The 16,910-nt window shown below is 51.5% G+C and overlaps 1 protein-coding gene across 2 annotated transcripts in view; it reads left to right on the forward strand.

Annotated features, from left to right (window-relative positions):
• The first annotated feature begins 15,056 nt into the window (after positions 1–15,056).
• Igsf8 (immunoglobulin superfamily member 8) overlaps positions 15,057–16,910 on the forward strand; it is a 7,937-nt gene continuing 6,083 nt past the window's right edge. The window contains exon 1 of one of the 2 annotated variants that reach the window (XM_031390012.1): positions 15,057–15,320. In XM_031390012.1, coding sequence (XP_031245872.1) covers positions 15,263–15,320 — 58 coding nt within the window. In that variant the 5' untranslated portion in view covers positions 15,057–15,262. The remainder of the gene's footprint in view (positions 15,321–16,910) is intronic. The other variant, XM_031390021.1, reaches the window with a different exon arrangement.

Here is a 16,910-nt window from a genome sequence, read left to right on the forward strand (position 1 = left end):
TGACTGGACCAAGTTCCTAGAATCACCCATAGCCTTCTCGGTCTGCTGTAGAGGCTGCAAGGACCTGGTGAGCAAGAAAGAATTAGAACTAGAATACAGATGTCTCTTGCATTTGAAGCTCCTTGCAGGGACCAAAGGCTAGAGATGCTGAGCCAAGCATGTCCAACTTGTTGCTCCCGGGCTCCAAACATCACCCCCCCACCACCACCACCAAAGCTATGAATTTGGCCTAATACATCCTATATGTACTTCAAACATTGGGATACTTTGTAACTTTATGGCAGCTGTTGTTTTGTTTGTTTCTCCACACAGGTTTTCTCAGCCTTAGCTGTCCTGGAACTCGCTCTATAGATCAGGCTATCCTGGAATTCAGAGATCCCCCTGCCTCGGCTGGGATTAAGTGTGCCACCACCCACCAGTGTGATCTTTTGATAATGTGATTCCATAGTTGTCCAGTGTGGCTTGTAGATGATGTGAATGTTGTTGATGACAACATTGTGACTACATGATTTTTAAACGGTGGATACACCTGCAACCCAGTGTTCAAGACAAGCAAGAGTCTTGGTGCTTAGAAGCATTTGGGAAGGTGAACGACAAAAGACAGGAAAGAGTTAGGAAGGCAGCTCTAGGCCGGGCACAGCAGGCATTTGGTAGCGTCTCTGCCATTCTGTGTGTGGGAACAGACGAGCCCCTCCTTCTCTGCTACCAGGGAGCTTAGAGTGAGTCTGAGTTGGAGGTTGGTGAACAGTATGGGAAGTCAAGTCAGGAAGATGTCAGCAGGAGAGCCTGGAAGTCATTGTCACCTCAGATAGCAATGCCTGCCCGTGGACTCAAAAGAACAATGACATCCCTGTTCCTTCTTAGAGGAAGGAGACTGGCAGACTCCACTGCGAGAGACCTGTATAATGACACGACAAGGGAGATCCCGGAAGTTGGGCCTGGGGAGACGGAAGGGGCTTCACCTCCAGCTGGAAAGATGTCTTCAACATTATTCTCAATAGAAACAGGAACAGCGCAGGTAACTCATGATCAGCCCCAGCCGCCCTGGGAGGCGCTGGTATCGTTCATTTGATGAAGAGCCGAAGAATGGGGTCCCGGGGACAGAGAGAAGAAAAGTTTCTGCCCCCACCTACTAGGGAAGGGACAGTTAGAGGACAAGGTTCTCCTGCAGTGTCCCCATTTCTCAAGGCACAGAGACGGAGTGAGTGGACACCCGTTGAGCAGGGGCAGGTCTGAGAACCCTGGCTGGGAGGGAGGAGGGAGGGAATGGGGCTTTGGCAGGAGGCCTAAGGTACCCGCTGGCTGGGCTGGCTGGGTTGAGCCCCCTCTGGCCCTGGAGGGAGCTCCCTGTAGAGGGATTATGAACCTCTTGTCCAGGAAATCTACTCTCAGAGCACAGGGCTCACATCTGAATTCCCTAAATAGCTGGCCACCTCCGGCTCTGCCGCTGAGATTTTTCCATTACAGGCACCAGAGGGTCAGCTCCTACCTGCCCCTACTGCTTCCTCCTGGGCCCAGGCAGGAAGGATGGGCCGCATAAGCACGCATGGATTTTCTCATGGTCTGTGGTCCATTCTCATGGTCTGGGTCTGAAGTAGATGAGACTGGAAAATCATGTGAGGAAATAAACACAGTTCCCGTGTGTCAAGGACACAGAGAGCAGCTGAAGATGTAAAGCTGGGGAAAAAGGCTCTAGAAAACTTACCCAAAGGCTAGTAGAGCTATGGAGTTTAGGGGTGAATAGATGACCCTTTGGGTGGGGGGGTGTAAGTAGTATCTATAGGCCTGGGCTGGAGTTCCTGAGTAATCACCCTAGGCTCTTCAAGATGTAAGGTAAGAACGAAGAGAAAGGCTCTGAGCTCCTGTGCTCTTCCCCCCCCTCCCACCCCTGCTGGCACCTTCCAGTATTGTCCAGTCCTTCACACCCCTGGTTCTGCTGTCTGTCACCAGGCTCAGTAACGGAAAGGGCCATGCCCTTCCTCCGCTTGCAAAGCCTGCTAGGGCTCCCTGCCATGACCTGCATTTGAGTGACCACAGCCCCAAGGACACTGGGCTCTGCTTGTGTACTCGAGTGGCAACAAGCAACAGTAGACAGAGCACCTACAGCCTGCTTTTCACCTACCGCCTCCCTGACCACTCCCTTCATGGAAGTATGGGAGTCGGTCTCAGACTCTGGATCACAGTGGATGGAGGTAGACATCTGGTCCTTGAATCTCTGGTACCCGGATTGGCTAACTGGGGATCCAGTCAGGGGGACACATGTGAGTCAAGAAAGGAACAAAGGAGGGAAACAGAAAGACCTTGAGAGCAGGAGGTGGGAAGGGAAAGCGGGAGTGGTCTGGAGAGAAAACTCAAGAGTAGAAAGAAGTCAGAAGGGACAAGATGGAAAAGGTCCGAGCCATGTTTGGTTGGTTGAGGTCTGGGAAGTACGGATGTGTATACAGGGTAGGGAGCCAAGAGAGATAGGAAGATGGACTAAGCCAGGCGGTGGTGGCACATGCCTTTAATCCCAGCACTTGGGAGGCAGAGGCAGGTGGATTTCTGAGTTGGAGGCCAGCCTGGTCTACAGAGTGAGTTCCAGGACAGCCAAGGCTACACAGAGAAAACCTGTCTCGAAAAACCAAAAAAAAAAAAAAAAAAAAAAAAAAAAAAAAGGAAGATGTACTAGTGTGGAGATGGGGTGCTAGCTATGATGAAGGGGACACTCTTGTCTGGAATTCTGTGGATAGGAATGTACCAAGTACTAATTCCAAAAGAGCTTCAGTTTGGGCAAGTGGCTCAGTTGGGTGACTTCCTAGGAACCATGGATACCTGGATTCTATCCCAAAATCCCCTAACGTGAGGGTTGTAGAATATGCTTATAATCCCAGGACTTGGGAGGTAGAGGCAGGAGGATCAGAATGTCAAGGTCACCCTCAGCTACGTAGCAAGTTTGAGAAGCCAACTCAGACAAGATGAGAGAGCCCGTCTCCCCCTCCCCCCTTTAAATTGATGGGGACAGGGCAGTGCTTGCTTGGCCATGTGTGCTCCATCGATTACAAATCAGTCATCCGCTTAGGAGTGTGTGGTGCACACGTGTCCGTGAGCAGGCCACGTGTGCTACAGGGAAAGCTGTGCATTACCGTGGGTGTACGTGAGAGTCCATGGGAGAATGTGTAAGGGGGGTGGGTTGGGCGCTCAGCTGCAGATGGACTTGTAAACGAAACAGTTTTGTTTCCTAAGTGACTGGCCTCCTGGGGCCTCCAGCCCAGACTTGAAGGTTGTTTCAAGATCATGAAAGACAGAGTGGGAGGGACTGAGGGTGGGAAGGAAGAGATGGGAGAGACTCCATCACTCCCTCCCCTCCTTCCCATCCCTCCCCCCGCCCCCGCCCCCGCCCCCGCCCCCTCACCCCACTCCTCTGCTCCATCCCTCTAGCCTGCCTCTCTTGCTGCCAGCCCCCTGGGCTGTCCGGTCTCTCCAGGTCCTTGAATCTCTCATCTTCCTTTCTAATGTAGTCTTGTCTCATGCTGACAGACTTCTGGAGCCTTCTAGGATGTGGGTGACATTTTTTTTTCTTTCAAAGAAAGACCATCACGGGATAAAAAATTAGTTGGGAGTCTAAGAAGGCACAGGGTGGCCTTAATTAGTGTCCCCTTTTCTTCCTAGCTCTCTGCTCACATTCCCCCAGGCTGTAGTGACCTGGCAGTGGGAATATTGGGCTCCATGACACAGATGTGGCTGTTCTAGACCTGCTACTACCTCAGTTTCCCCACTGAACTACAGGCACTGTGTGGATTTTCTTCTCATCTTTTCCTTGATATCGGTTCCTCTGTCTTCTTCTGTGGTCTCTCTTTGCTGTGTACTCGGTGTAGCTTCCTAAAGTTCGTTTCCTTCTGACTGTCCTGCCGTCTGTCATCTTTAATCTTTTCCCCAGATAGTTTTCTTGTCCTTTTTCGATTACTCAAAATACATTGTATAGAATTTGGGAAAGAGAAAGAGAAAGGCACTGAAAGCAGCGTCCTGGTCTTCCTGCATTTGACCCGTTATCTTTTTCCTTTCCTTTCTTCTCTGGATCCAGAGAGGTCCTCATTGGGTTCCCATCGGGATACACCGGTGGGGCGTTTAAGATACTTAAAAAGAAAGGATTTTTGTGTCTGCTGTCTGTGCACCCGCCTTTCCCCGGGGTCTGGGTCATGGACTGGTGCAGTGTACACTTGCCTAAAAGTCAGGTCCCAGTGGGCCCACCAGTCACTTGTATGACCTTGGACAGGCTGGCACCTAATTTGTCTCCTGAGTGACAAGGGATGCCAGAAAGCCTGTGAGATCTCCTTTCACCTCTGGTGCTCCCCAAACTCTGGACTACTTCCTTTTACTCGTACCCCAGCTCAGGGGAGCAATAGCCTGCAGTTACTCTAGGCTGAGAGGAGAGGAGGGGGCAGTTGCTCCTGCCCAGTCTGTTAGTAGGTACAGGCATGTCTACTTCACTTAGTGTGAGTATAGAAAAGGAGTCTGGACCCTTTAGCTCTTGGCATAGAAGCAAGGAAATGCCTGTTTGTTTGTTTGTTTTTATTCGCAAAGATGGCCTCTAGAGTTTACACAGTGCGACTGTGGAGGTGGGCAGGGTGTGGGTATCCCCTGGACTTAGGAACCTGGCATCTCTTGGGTGGTATTCAGGGAGCATATAACAGGTGAGCCCGTTTCCAGAGATCTTTTGGACTCTGGAAATATGAAAGGTGTTGGGGAGGAGAGGGTTAATGGGGCTTGCTGAGTTTGGGGGCAGGGGTCACAGCTGGGCCCTGCAGGGTTGCTGTTTGCCTTTGATTCCATCTGTGTGGGGAGGGAATGGTCCCCCAGCCCCCTGAGGTAGGTTTGCTTTGGCTGAGGATCTGACCTAGCCACTGGCCCAGAGCTCTCCACCCTCCCACTCTCCCTATCGAGAGGCAGCCAGGCCTGGCCGCTAGCCTCCTCCTCCCTGCCTGCCTCCTTCTTTCCTTACCATGTCCTTCCTCTTACCCAGCATAGAGTTCCGTTTGTCTGCTTGCCCCCTTTGGCATTCGGTATGCCCGACGAGGACAGGGCACCCTGTAAACATCTGGCACACAGAGTCGTGGCCTGCAGCGTTCTAGGGAGGTTGGCCTCCTCTTTGCCTCAGTTTCTCTTAAAGTCCCGGATCTTTCCCCTATAGGAATGTGGCCTAGTCAGCAGTGCTCATTCCTTCCGATGCTGCTGAGCCACTGAGACATTCAACCTGCTCTTGTTGAGATCTTACTGTATGCCCCATTCTGGTCCAGTACTGGAAAGATAACCCAGAGCCACAGTTGCCACATTTACAGTCCTTTTGCTTCGAACCCCAGTCTCCAAATCCCTCCCCCCCTAACCCCCCAGCCTTTGACCCTACTTTCCCAGAATGGGTGCTGAGCCTTTGAGATGTCTCCATTTCTTTAATCTGCTTCCAACTTCTCCAGCCCCAATGGCCCCAGGCTTTGCCTTCCATGGGTCCCCTGCAAAGGGGGGGTGGGGTGCTCCCACCCCACAAGTACAAGAGCAAGACTGGTCTTTGTGCTGGAAGTTGTGATGGACTGGCTGTGGGGGAAGGGTTTCTCTGCAGAATCTTACTGGACTTACCAAGAATACTTGGGTAAGTCCTCTACTCCCACTGACCAGGTTAAGTGAAGGACTCTCATCCTAGCTTTATGTTTATGTGCCAGGCCTGAACCTTACTTACTCCAAGGATCATTGGTTTGAGATGGAGCCGAGGCTTCTGGATTCCCCAAAGCTGTCCAATGGGCAGGCAGAGTTGAGCCAGACTGTCGCCAAGGTGTCTTGTGTATCACACAGCTCATGGTGAATGAGTACCAGCTGGTGTACTGCATGCCGAGTGTGAGGCTGTCAATGTGGCAGGATCTAGAGTCGCCTAGGAGACAAGGTTCCGGGCATGCCCGTGAGAGAGTTTCTAGATTAGGTTCATGGAGTCGGGAAGGCTCACTGTAAATGTGGGCTGCACCATTACATGGGCAGGGTGGGGGAAGGGAAGGTGAGCTGAGCGCCAGCAGTCATCGCTCTCTGCTTCCCGACTGTGAACAGTGTGAGCAGTTGTCTCTCTCTCTCTTCCTCTCTCCCTCCCTCTCTCTCTCCCTCCCTTTCTCTCTCTCTCTCTCCTGCTAGGCCTTCCCTGCTCTGATGGACTATCCCTTCCAACAAGGAGCCAAAATAAGTTGCTTCTGCCAGGCATTTTGTCAGAACAAAGGAAAAGGGAATTAAGACAGGGAGCCTCACTCTGTCACAGGCTCACATCTCAGCTTCCAGGATTAGGAGGAAGGAACCTCTGGGAGATAATCACACAATGGGGGCACTACATAATGAGCTTACTACTGGATTTTTGTTGTTGTTGTTGTTGAACTGGAGTCTTCCTATGTAAATTTCTTTTTTCTTTTATTTTTTTTTAAAGATTTATTTGTTTATTTTATGTATGTGAGTACACTGTCGCTGTCTTCAGACACACCAGAAGAGGGCATCCGATCCCCATTCCAGACGGTTGTGAGCCACCATGTGGTTGCTGGGAATTGAACTCAGGACCTCTGGAAGAGCAGTCAGTGCTCTTAAAAGCTGAGCCATCTCTCCAGCCTCCTATGTAAGTTTCTAACCTGCAGGTCAAAATCACCTTGACTGCCAGAATACTAGGATTACAAGCATGCATCCCACAGAGGCAGCTTAGTAGTCTTATGAGAAGAGATGTGGATAGCCTGTTTCCTCTCCCTCTGCTTTGTCCCCATGTGGAGAGGCAGTGGCACAGGAGCTACTGTGTGCAAACCGTAAAAACAGGTTCTCACTAGATGTGGCACCTGTCGGTGTCCTGACATTGGATTCCCCAGACTCCAAAACTAAAGACAATACATGCTAATTTAGTCCTCGTACCAGCTCTGTTTTACAGATAGGGAAACTGAGGCACACCGTCAAGTGGGGGATCTGGGACTCAGACCTAATCTATTTGGTTCTAGTGACTGCAGTGGAGGCAAGAAAGAGCACAGAGGATAAAGGGGATGGAAAGGGGCCAACGGCGCTCTGTGAGCTCGGCTCTAAGGGCTGCTGATTGCACACAGTTAGACTGAAGGGTGATATCAGCTCCTAGATGAGAGAGATGATTCTCAGCCAGAAGAATCGGGAAGATCCTCATGGAGGAGGTGGCCTTTTAGTTGAGTCTTGATAGATAAGAGAGGTCTGGCTCAGCGAGATGGAACCCTGTGGGTTCACGCATCAGGGGCTGCAGCAGCATCCAAAATGTAGAGGAGAATGTGAAGTCGATCCTGGAAGTGGGTACAGAGAGCCTCGAATGGCAGACTAAGCGCTATCCTAAATGCCAGCGTTCCGTTAAAAAAAAAGAAAGAAAGAAAGAAAAGAAAAATAAAAACCTGTGATGCTAGAAGTCACCTGGATGTGTGTTAAAAATACAGAACAGCAGGGCCCGGCTCAAAGATTCTGATTCATGAGGGCGGGGGTGGGGAGTGGGAGTCTGTATTTTTACCACCAAGAAAGTTTGAGCAATATTGCTATAAACAATATGGAGACATTTAAAGTTTTTGAGGAGAGAAGTCATCTCATTCAAATTGTACCCTGGGTAGACACCTTTGATTGAAGGGGGTGTGCATGAGTATGGGTGTGAGGTGTGGGGCTGGAAGGAAGAGATAGGAGCTATCAGGGAGAGGGTGTGGCTGGCGAGGAGGTGGGGATGGAGCATTCCTTAGCTGGTTGCTTGCCAGCACAGGAGAGGAAGGGTTTGGGGGGGGGGGGTGTTGCGCAGGTAGGACAATTAGACAGGGAAGGAAGGAATTTGCTTGGGAAACTGTGGTGTGGGGTGAGGCTGAGGTGGTATGGTTTGGCTGCAGGAGGGGATCCGTGAATAGATGAGACAGGACTGGAGCTCTGAAGTGAGCATGGGTCATGGAAGTCACCTGCATAGAGGTGACCACCGAGGCAATGGTCACTAAGGTGGGGGGGATCTGGAAGACAAACAACCAAGAGTCTTAGGCAGAACTTTGTTCAGTACTTAGGCCAAAGATGGGCCTAGACCAGTGGTTCTCAACCTGTGGGTCATAACCCCTGTGGGAGTAGAACAACCTTTTCATGGAAGTCCCACATCTGATATCTGCATATCAGAGATTTACATTCTGATTCATAACACTAGCAACTTTACAGTTGTAAAGTAGCAAGGAACATGATTTTATGGTTGGGGGCCACCACAGCATGAGGAATTGTATTAAAGGGTTGCAGCATTAGGAAGGTTGAGAACCACTGGTCTAGAAGATGATGAGGTAGAGAAGAAGCCAGACAGAAAGATTGGGAGAGCTAGACCAAGCCAAGGACCTAGAGTTGAGAGAGGAACCTTGTAAGAGCACAAGACAGAATCGAAAACCCAAGATTCGGATGGCAAAGGGAAACGAGGCTGGTTAGGTTTTTTTTTTCCTCCACCTCAGACATCTCTGAGGTGACTGGTGTGACCTCTAAGGAAGCCATCTTAATGGCAAGTCAAGCCTGGAAGCACACACTGCCCCCCCCCCCCATCCTACTCTGATGAGCGTATGTGGTGAGGAGGAAGCTGGAGGCTGAAGCAGGCCACTATCTTCCAAGAAGACTGCTTCAAGAAATAGAAGGAACAGAAGACAGTGGGTAACTGAGGAGGGAAATGTGAGGCATAGGGGGCTGGGGCCCTTTGTGGAGGACTCTCTTCCCCTGTCCTCTGGGCCTACTTCACTGCTCATGTACCACAGCACTCACCATAATTTATCTTCCTGACAATGACTAGGAAACAGGAAGGTCCATGCTGCCATTTGCTTCCGTTATAGAAATACTGGAACTAAAGTTAGGGACAGCCAGTGAGAAGATGAATGCCACCAGGCTGTAAGTGCCAGGTCTGCTCAAAGCCTTACTGTCTAGCCCCAACACACCGGTCCCAACTACTTAGAACATACATGTCATGTTTGTTTGGTTTGGTCCTTTCATCCCAAGAACATCAAGAGGACTCTGTGCCAACACACAGTCCCAATGTAGAGTGGGCGGTTCTCCTTCTTGGAGTTCCCTGTCACCACAGCTGGCAGCTGGTTACACCTCCATACCCATGTCATGCCCCAGACACCAGTTTCTTGCCCACAGATGGAGTCAGGATGCCTAGAAAGTAAATCTCAGGCTGACCACTAATTGGACAAAACGTTTCCTCAACCCGTTTACTCAGTCACTAACTCAGCTTACAGGACAGAAATGCTCTTACAGAGATGGTTCTTTCGGCCCTTGATCGCCAAGGTCCTAGCCTTTGGTGTGCAATTTCTCTTTAGCAGGATGTGATCTCCTGTACCTTCCCTCTTTGGAGCACAGAGCCTGCCCTTACTCGGTTGCCCAGGAAGCATTGTGGCTTGATTTTTGAGGGACAGACGTTTGAGTTCTGAAAGAGGAAACTGATTTGTGGGTGGAAGTGGTCAGGGCAAGATGGAATCAGAGGAAACAGAAGTGTCCAACATGGAGACCATGGGGTAACCAGAGAGAAAAGACTGATTTCCTCTGGTTACCCCTGCCCTGACACACACACACAGAGGAAGAGGAGGAGGAGGAGGAGGAGGAGGAGGAGGAGGAGGAGGAATATTTTGAATTGGCAGTGTCCTTAAGAAGCTCAGTCAAAATAAGAAGGCAGATTGAAACAAGCTCTGTATATACAGTTCGGTGTGGAAAATGCCACCCAAGGGCCAAGGGCAGTTGTTGTGAGTGCATGTGTGAATGTCTCTGTGTGTGTGTACGCGCACACACACGCGCATCTGTGTATTGGGGGTTGTCTTCTCATCGGGTCCCAGCTCACACTCGCTCCCATGGCCAGTGTCTTCACCCCCACTGTTCCATCTGTTTCTTTGTTTTTGCAGTTTTTATTTCTGGCTTTGTTTTTCTGTTACTTTCCTAATAGAGAGCCTTTGGAAAAATTCCATCCTTGTTTCAGTTGGACCAAGCAAAAAGGGAATTGTCCACTCTTCGGCCAGAATAGCCCAGGGGTACTGGCCTCCTCCAGAGTCCAGGTGGACAAGTGGACAGGCAAGGACTGATGGGAAAGAGGCTGAGGAAGATGCTCAGCTGAGACCAGGGAGGTCTAAGTGGGAGCATCAGAGCTTGGGTGAGCTGGCTGGGCAGGCTGTGCATCCCACACCACCTCCTACACCTCTCTGCCTTCTGCTCTGGTTAGAGGGGAGCCAGAGAAGCCCTTCCATCTTGGGGTGCTTTGGAGCTCGGTCTCAAAACTCTTTCCTCCTGGCTGTGAGGGGCTGAGACCCCAGAGTCAGAAGTGAGCCTTTGGCATGTGTATATGAAACCTCTTCTTGTTCCTCTCTTTCCTTCAAAGTCCCAACACAGAGCTCTCATTGTTTCCTCTTATCCAGGATCTAGTTCTGCACTGGTTCATTCAAGAAATATTTACAGAACACCTACTGTGTGCTACACACACTACACCACATATATCACATACACCACACCACACACACATCACACATCCATCACACACACACACACACACACACACATACACATTGAATGTATGCAGGTCCCTATACAGGAGCGGGGAAATATGTTCAGAACATTTAAGCTCTGCCGTTTGCATTTGCCTGCGAACGCTCCTGTTTACAGTAAACTGCACAAGGTCTCTGTGCCTGCTTCCTGGCTATAACATGGAGAGAGGTAAACACAGCTCTCATCTTCCAAGGCTGTGGTGAGGGCTGAATGAGCAAGTCTAGTGTGTACACAGTGCCCAGCACAAAGCAGCCTTTCAGTCTTTGTCAGCCGTCGCTCCTCACCTCACTCACCTCACCTCACTCAGACAAACCCCTAAATGACCTGTTCTTCAAATTCACCTCTTGCTCAACCTGGTGACTCAGAGGCAGCCACCTGGTGCCAGCCACCTCTTGCCCCCTGAGGCTCAACGAACACCTAGTCCACAGACCTGACTCCTGGACTGCTATTTCCTGACTGCACTGCTCCTACTCCGCTCGGGATCTCACGGAGAGTGAGAGTGGGGCCTGCTTTTGCTCTTTGATACCCTCTAGATGGAATTCTGAACCAGAGGTCCCCCTCTTAGCTGGCCGGGGACAGAGCACACGGACAGGGAGCCTCCGGAGTGGAAACCAGATACCAACTCCGTAGGACTAATGAACACAGGCCTTGGCAGGGTAGAGAGCCGAGGGGGATTCCGGCTCAGAGGGATCCATGAGTGGCATTCCAAAGTGGGCAGCAGCTGGCACTCATTCTGGGTGAAGCAATGGCTAGGCCCACTCAGTGGGTCAGAACCAGGTCACGCCAAGGCCCAAGTAGCATAGTGGCTCCTCTATTCTTGAACAACAGTGCTGCCCACTTGGCACTGGGCTTGAGAACTACAAGTGTGAGCGCTGCCAGGGCAAGAGGAGGGACCAGGGGAGACACACACACACACACACACACACACACACACACAGAGAGAGAGAGAGAGAGAGAGAGAGAGAGAGAGAGAGAGAGAGAGAGAGAACACAGTATAAGGCTGCACACGCCTTGCTCAGGGGAGAAAGAAGTGGAATGTGCTTATGTGCTTGGGGGGCCATTTTGTGGGAATGGGAATGTGTCTGGGTGTGTATAATGCTTGCATGTTTGTGTTTGCTTGCGCACCTGCTTCATTCCCTGCATGAATTCGTGGTCCAGGTGACGGGTAGGGTTTTTTCTCTTCCTTTGACTCTGACCCTTTCTGTAACCTCTCTACAATTCAGCAGAGAGAACTTTCCCTTTGGGGGAGGGTGGGAAACTATAGTTCATCAATGTAGTCCGGGTCAAGGCTTTGTAAACACACACAAACACAAGACATTCTTGTGTGGGATCCTTACTATTCCTCCAAGCTGGAGTTTACACATATTGGGGGAGGGAGGGAATGCTATTATTTGTGTGTTTGTGTTGTTTTCTTATTAGCTTGGTGGCTGGTACACTTGTCAGTTTGTCTCTATAGCTGTATGCCTACATGTCTGTGTGTGCGCTCATCGTGTGTGTGTGTGTGTGTGTGTGTGTGTGTGTGTGTGTGTATGTGTGTGTGTGCTGGGCTTATATTCCTTTTCTCGTTCTTTCTGTGACGTTTGCTTTCACAATGCAACAGGCTAGAGGATCCTAATTCAAATCTGAGTTTGGACTCCAAGAAATCCAGTACTGGACAGCAAGTCTAACATTGCCTTAGCTTCTCATGCCTCGGGTTTCTATAGAGATAAGTGCTAACCTCACAGGTTCTGGGGAAAACTAAATCAGATCGCATCACAGAGCCTGCACGGGCAGAACTTGTCACCTCGACAGTCTTATCTTTGAACATGCTTCTCTCTGAGGGGCTTTCTTCCCTTGTTGTAACTATGGCATATGACATTTCAGCCAGACTATAACTGTTTTAGGGCAGGCCTTGGGTCTTAATTACCTCTAACGATACTCATGACACCGGCATGTCTCATACACATGCCATCTGGAGGCAGAATGAGTTAGATAACTGTATGGAACAAGGCTGGTGACTGACGCCTGCCCACACGTGGCAGTACGGGGGAACTGTGGGTGGAGATCTGGTATGATGGTGTAGTGACCATCCAATAGTATTACAGTGTCCATGTCTCTGCAGTCTGAGGCTTCCTCTCAATCCATGCTTTAGGTCTAATCTTCAGTCTGTCTGAAAAGGTCTCTTCCTTTTTGGCTCACCCCACCCCAGGACACCAGTCTCCATAAAGCCTAAGTTTGTGATGAGTGTGAGGTGCCCTCCAGTCTTTGACGTTGATTTGGCCCTTCTTGGCCTGGTGTGCGTGCCCCGCTGGGTGTGTGCGCAACACTTTTTTGTGTGAAGCCCCTTGGTTTCAGTGGGGCCATGTGCCTGCGTGTGGTGTGCCTCGTGCCTGGCGTTTACTCCCCTCCCCCAACTTCCCCAGTTACATAAGTAGCTTAGGAGTGAGTCAGTCCTGGACTTTGGGCTCCCTCTGCTGGCCACTGCTGGACTGCACCGTTTTGGGAGGGGTGTGTAAGTGTTCTCTTAGCCCGGCCCCTAACCCCTGTGTACTGGCACGGGAGTCCCTTTGTCCCAAGCTACAAGGTAAGCTCCTGGAAGAGAGCTCCTCCTACTCCATCCCATAATGCTTATACCGAGTGCTGACTGTTACTTGTTTATTCAACACAGGCGGATATCCCCGAGAGCTGGGGAACCTTGAGAGCCTTGTTGTCTAAGGCACTACTAAAATCCAGCACAAGGCCTGGCCCGCTCAGAGTCTGCTACACGAATGAGTTTTCGCCCTAAACAGAGTGAGCAGTGGGTGGGGTACAAGAAAATATGGGAACTGTCAGGCCTGAGGTTTCGTGGATTTGTTTTGTTTTGCTTTTTTTGTTTGTTTGTTTGTTTTGAGACAGGATCTCACTATGTAGCCTTGGCTGGCCTGGAGGTCTAGTGATCCATCTCCCTCTGTCTCCTGCCTGCGCGCTTGGGTTAAAGGTGTGCACACCAGACCTAAGCTTTAGTTACCTTACAATCTGTGTGGCCTTGGGCAAGACACATAACTGTTTTTAAAAGTTTGGGTTTCTCTTGTGTTAAATGACTTTGTCTTGTAAAATAAACTGTAAAGTTTAGAAAGGATATCTACAGGTTGGTGTTATGGTTGTGTAACCATCCCATAAACGGCTGCTATGATGATGACGGTGATGGTGTGGTGGTGATGGTGATGAGGATGAGGATGAGGATGACTGACTGGCTTTCAAACCAGTACCAGAAAGTCATTCAGTCCAGTCAAATTTCCAGCTAAAGGGAGAATGCTTTCTCTCAAAGTCTCCCTGTAGCTTGCAGTTTTCACATAACTCAGCACGGCTTCTACAGAAATAGTGTGAAGAAACCAGGCTGGGATATATCCAGGTGACAAACTTCTACAGAAATGATGTGAAGAAACCAGGCTGGGATATATCCAGGTGATGAGCAGCAGGTCCTTCAGCCTCTTGCTAAGCAGTCTTGGGCGATCAGGGTTGGAGTTCTGACTTCCCCGTAGATTCCTATACACTACACTATCAGTGTTTCTCTGTGGTCGCTGAAAGTGGCGGCTTCTACTACTGGCAGGGACACGAATACTTCTTCTGAGAAATATCTGGATCACTTTTCCCGTTTGTGCCTCAGTTTTCTCAATAGGAAGCAGTAAGCGAGGGAGCAGGGGTGACGGGGACAAGTAGGGTATGGAGGTGAAGGATCTAGACGTGTTCTAGGCCACTTCCCACTTATGGTCACTTCCACGGACTTGGTTTTGCTCCACCTTTTCCCGCAGTTGGAGATACAGCATTGGGAAGAGGCTTCTCTTCCTTTTTTCCTACCTCCAGGCTAGCTCCACCCTTCCCAGCAAAGAGGTGTGTTCATAGCTTCTCGTTGGAGACTCCAATTGGTAGAAGGCAGTTTAACGCAAAAACAAAACACCCCCATAGTTACCGTGTGCAAGACACGTATGTGCACGGATCTCAGTTAATAATCGCCGTAACTCCTTGAGTGTTTACAATCTCTGTTCCGTATGTGGCGGGGGTGGGGGGTAGGGGGGGAAAGTGAGGTCGAAAGAGTGAAGCTGAACAAGTGTGTCTTCCAGCTAGGAAGTCTGGACGGCTAACCCACTTCCCTTTCGCTTTGCATTGTGGCCGGGTATTAGAACAGTAATCTTCCAGGACCCTGAGCCCCTTTGAGTCCGCTTCACGTCCAGGAAATCCTGGGTCAGGCCATAGCTACTTAAATCAGCAGTGTTTGCTGCCAGGACTCAGTGCCTCACATCACCCAACTGGATTCTGAGTGCGTAACCACAGTCACCCCATCATCCATCCCCAGAGGCCCTGCAAGCACCCCATTCTCCAGGAAAGGCTGGCAGGTGCAGGGCGGGGTGCCCTCTGAGCGAGGGGGGCGGTGTAGAGGAGCCCAGGTGCCGCCAGCTCGCCCAGCCTGCGGCCAGAGGCGGAGCCACCTTCAGGGTCGAAGTCTGGCCGAGGCGACGGCCCGGGGCGGGGCGAGGCGGGGGCGGGGCCGAGCAGCGGGGCGCGGCCCGGACTGGTCTCCCGAGCTGCGGAGGGCGGGAAGAGCGGCTGGAGGAGGGGAAGAAGGGAGAAGGGCGGGGAGTTGGCGGCTCCCGCTCGGCTGGGCTCTGCGCACCCACGCTTCACTGCTCCGCTTTCTGCCCCCCCACCCGGGCATGCGCCCCCCGCGGCCCTGGCCCCCCAGAGCCCACGCCGCCCCCAGGAGTCTCCCCAGAGCCGCCTACGCAGAATGGGCGTCCCTAGCCCCACGCCGCTGAGTTCGCTCCTGCTGCTGCTACTAATACTTGGTAAGCCGGGTGGTGGTCGCCGGCGTCCCTGTCCCGGCCGGGTAGGTGCCTGACACCGTGCAGCCAACCAGCCCACCTTCCTAGCATTTCAGAGCTGGTCGCATCCCTACTTCTTCAAACAGACGTGTCTCCACTGTCTCTGGGCTCGGCGTCTCGCTTCCTTTTGCGCCCGTCTGCCCAATCAGTTATGGGGAGGGTGGCGGTGCCCTCGCTTTAGGCTCCTAGCTGGGGCATATTGGCGACCTACTGAGGTATCCCCGGAGACACCATCGGGCCTCCGGAGGCAGGTGCCACTTCTCATCTGTTACACCCAGCGCCTGGGGTCGTTGCTCCCAAATACCGTGACAACCTTCTGCCCCATTCTCGGCTCAAGGCCTGGTTTTGGGTGTTTGCTCTGCGTAGGCAGTGCCTGGCGGTCTTCATAATTGCCCAGAGTTGGCTGGAGGCCCAGGGGCTGACTCTGAGCACGGTCGTTGAAGAAAGTCTCCCCTACGCCCCCTCCTCCCAAAATAACATTTCACCATCCCAGGCTTCCTCCCTTACGTGTCTCCACCCTGGGCCAGTTCCCTCTTTGCCCTTCTTCCACTTTCCCAGATACTTGGCTCGTTGTCAGACTCAGTTGGACCCAACATCCCTGCTTCAGGAGAAACCAGGCTCCATGGAAACCGAACCTGGGCTCTCCAACCACCCAGTGTCTGTCCTGGTGGGTGTTTATGATGGTGTGTGTTCTGGGCCAACCTTGCATCATAGCTGGTGTGTGAGTGTGTGTGTTGAGGCCGGTAGAGGTTGCTAACATGCTGTTGTTTGGGGTCTGACTTGGAGGGCTCCCTGCAGGAGGTGGTCTGAGAAAGATATGGCATGGAAGCATTTGCCAGGAGAGACTGAAACCCTTGAAAGGAGTGTGTGTGTGTGTGTGTGTGTGTGTGTGTGTGTGAGTGTGGTAGGGTTATGCATATGGGGAGGATGCTAAAGGTGCTATAGTTAAGACAGAAGCCTGTGGGGCACCCCAACCGCCTTCTCTGGTTTATACCAGAACTGCATGGTGTCATACAGAATCGTTCCTTGCAGTTGGTCCTTGGGCTTCTGGGGCCTGGATGAAAACTCTCCTATGGGAACAAGGCAGGAGGCAGAGTGATGTAGGGCGCTGAAGGAGCTGTGGGGCTTGGTTGCCTAGCAATTACTTCTTTTCCCCAGTGGGCTTAATGGAGCAGGGATGAGATGGAGGGGAGAGGTTGGAAGGGTTGGGAGGAGTGAGTGTTGCACAGGGGCGGACGAGGAGCCGAATAGCATCTTAGCCCACTGCATCCAGCACTGGCATTCACTTCACAGATTAGGAATGTGAAATATCACGTTCCAGAGTGTGCATCCAGTGAGGGTGGGGGTTGGATTTGAACTCGGATCTGACTCCAAAGCAGACCTTTGGCTGTTAGAAAGGAGCTGGCCTGACTAGAGAAAACCTTATAACAGCCTACTTCCGGAGGCTGTGGGGACAAGTTTCCCATAGGGATCTCCAAGCATCAGCATGTGTGGAGCCAGGGAGGTGGGCGGGGACCTTCTCAGCAGAGTCTCCCCATGGGCAGCCAGGACGGT

The sequence above is a fragment of the Mastomys coucha genome, unplaced genomic scaffold, assembly GCF_008632895.1.
Source record: "Mastomys coucha isolate ucsf_1 unplaced genomic scaffold, UCSF_Mcou_1 pScaffold1, whole genome shotgun sequence".
In the NCBI taxonomy this organism is placed as follows: domain Eukaryota; kingdom Metazoa; phylum Chordata; class Mammalia; order Rodentia; family Muridae; genus Mastomys; species Mastomys coucha.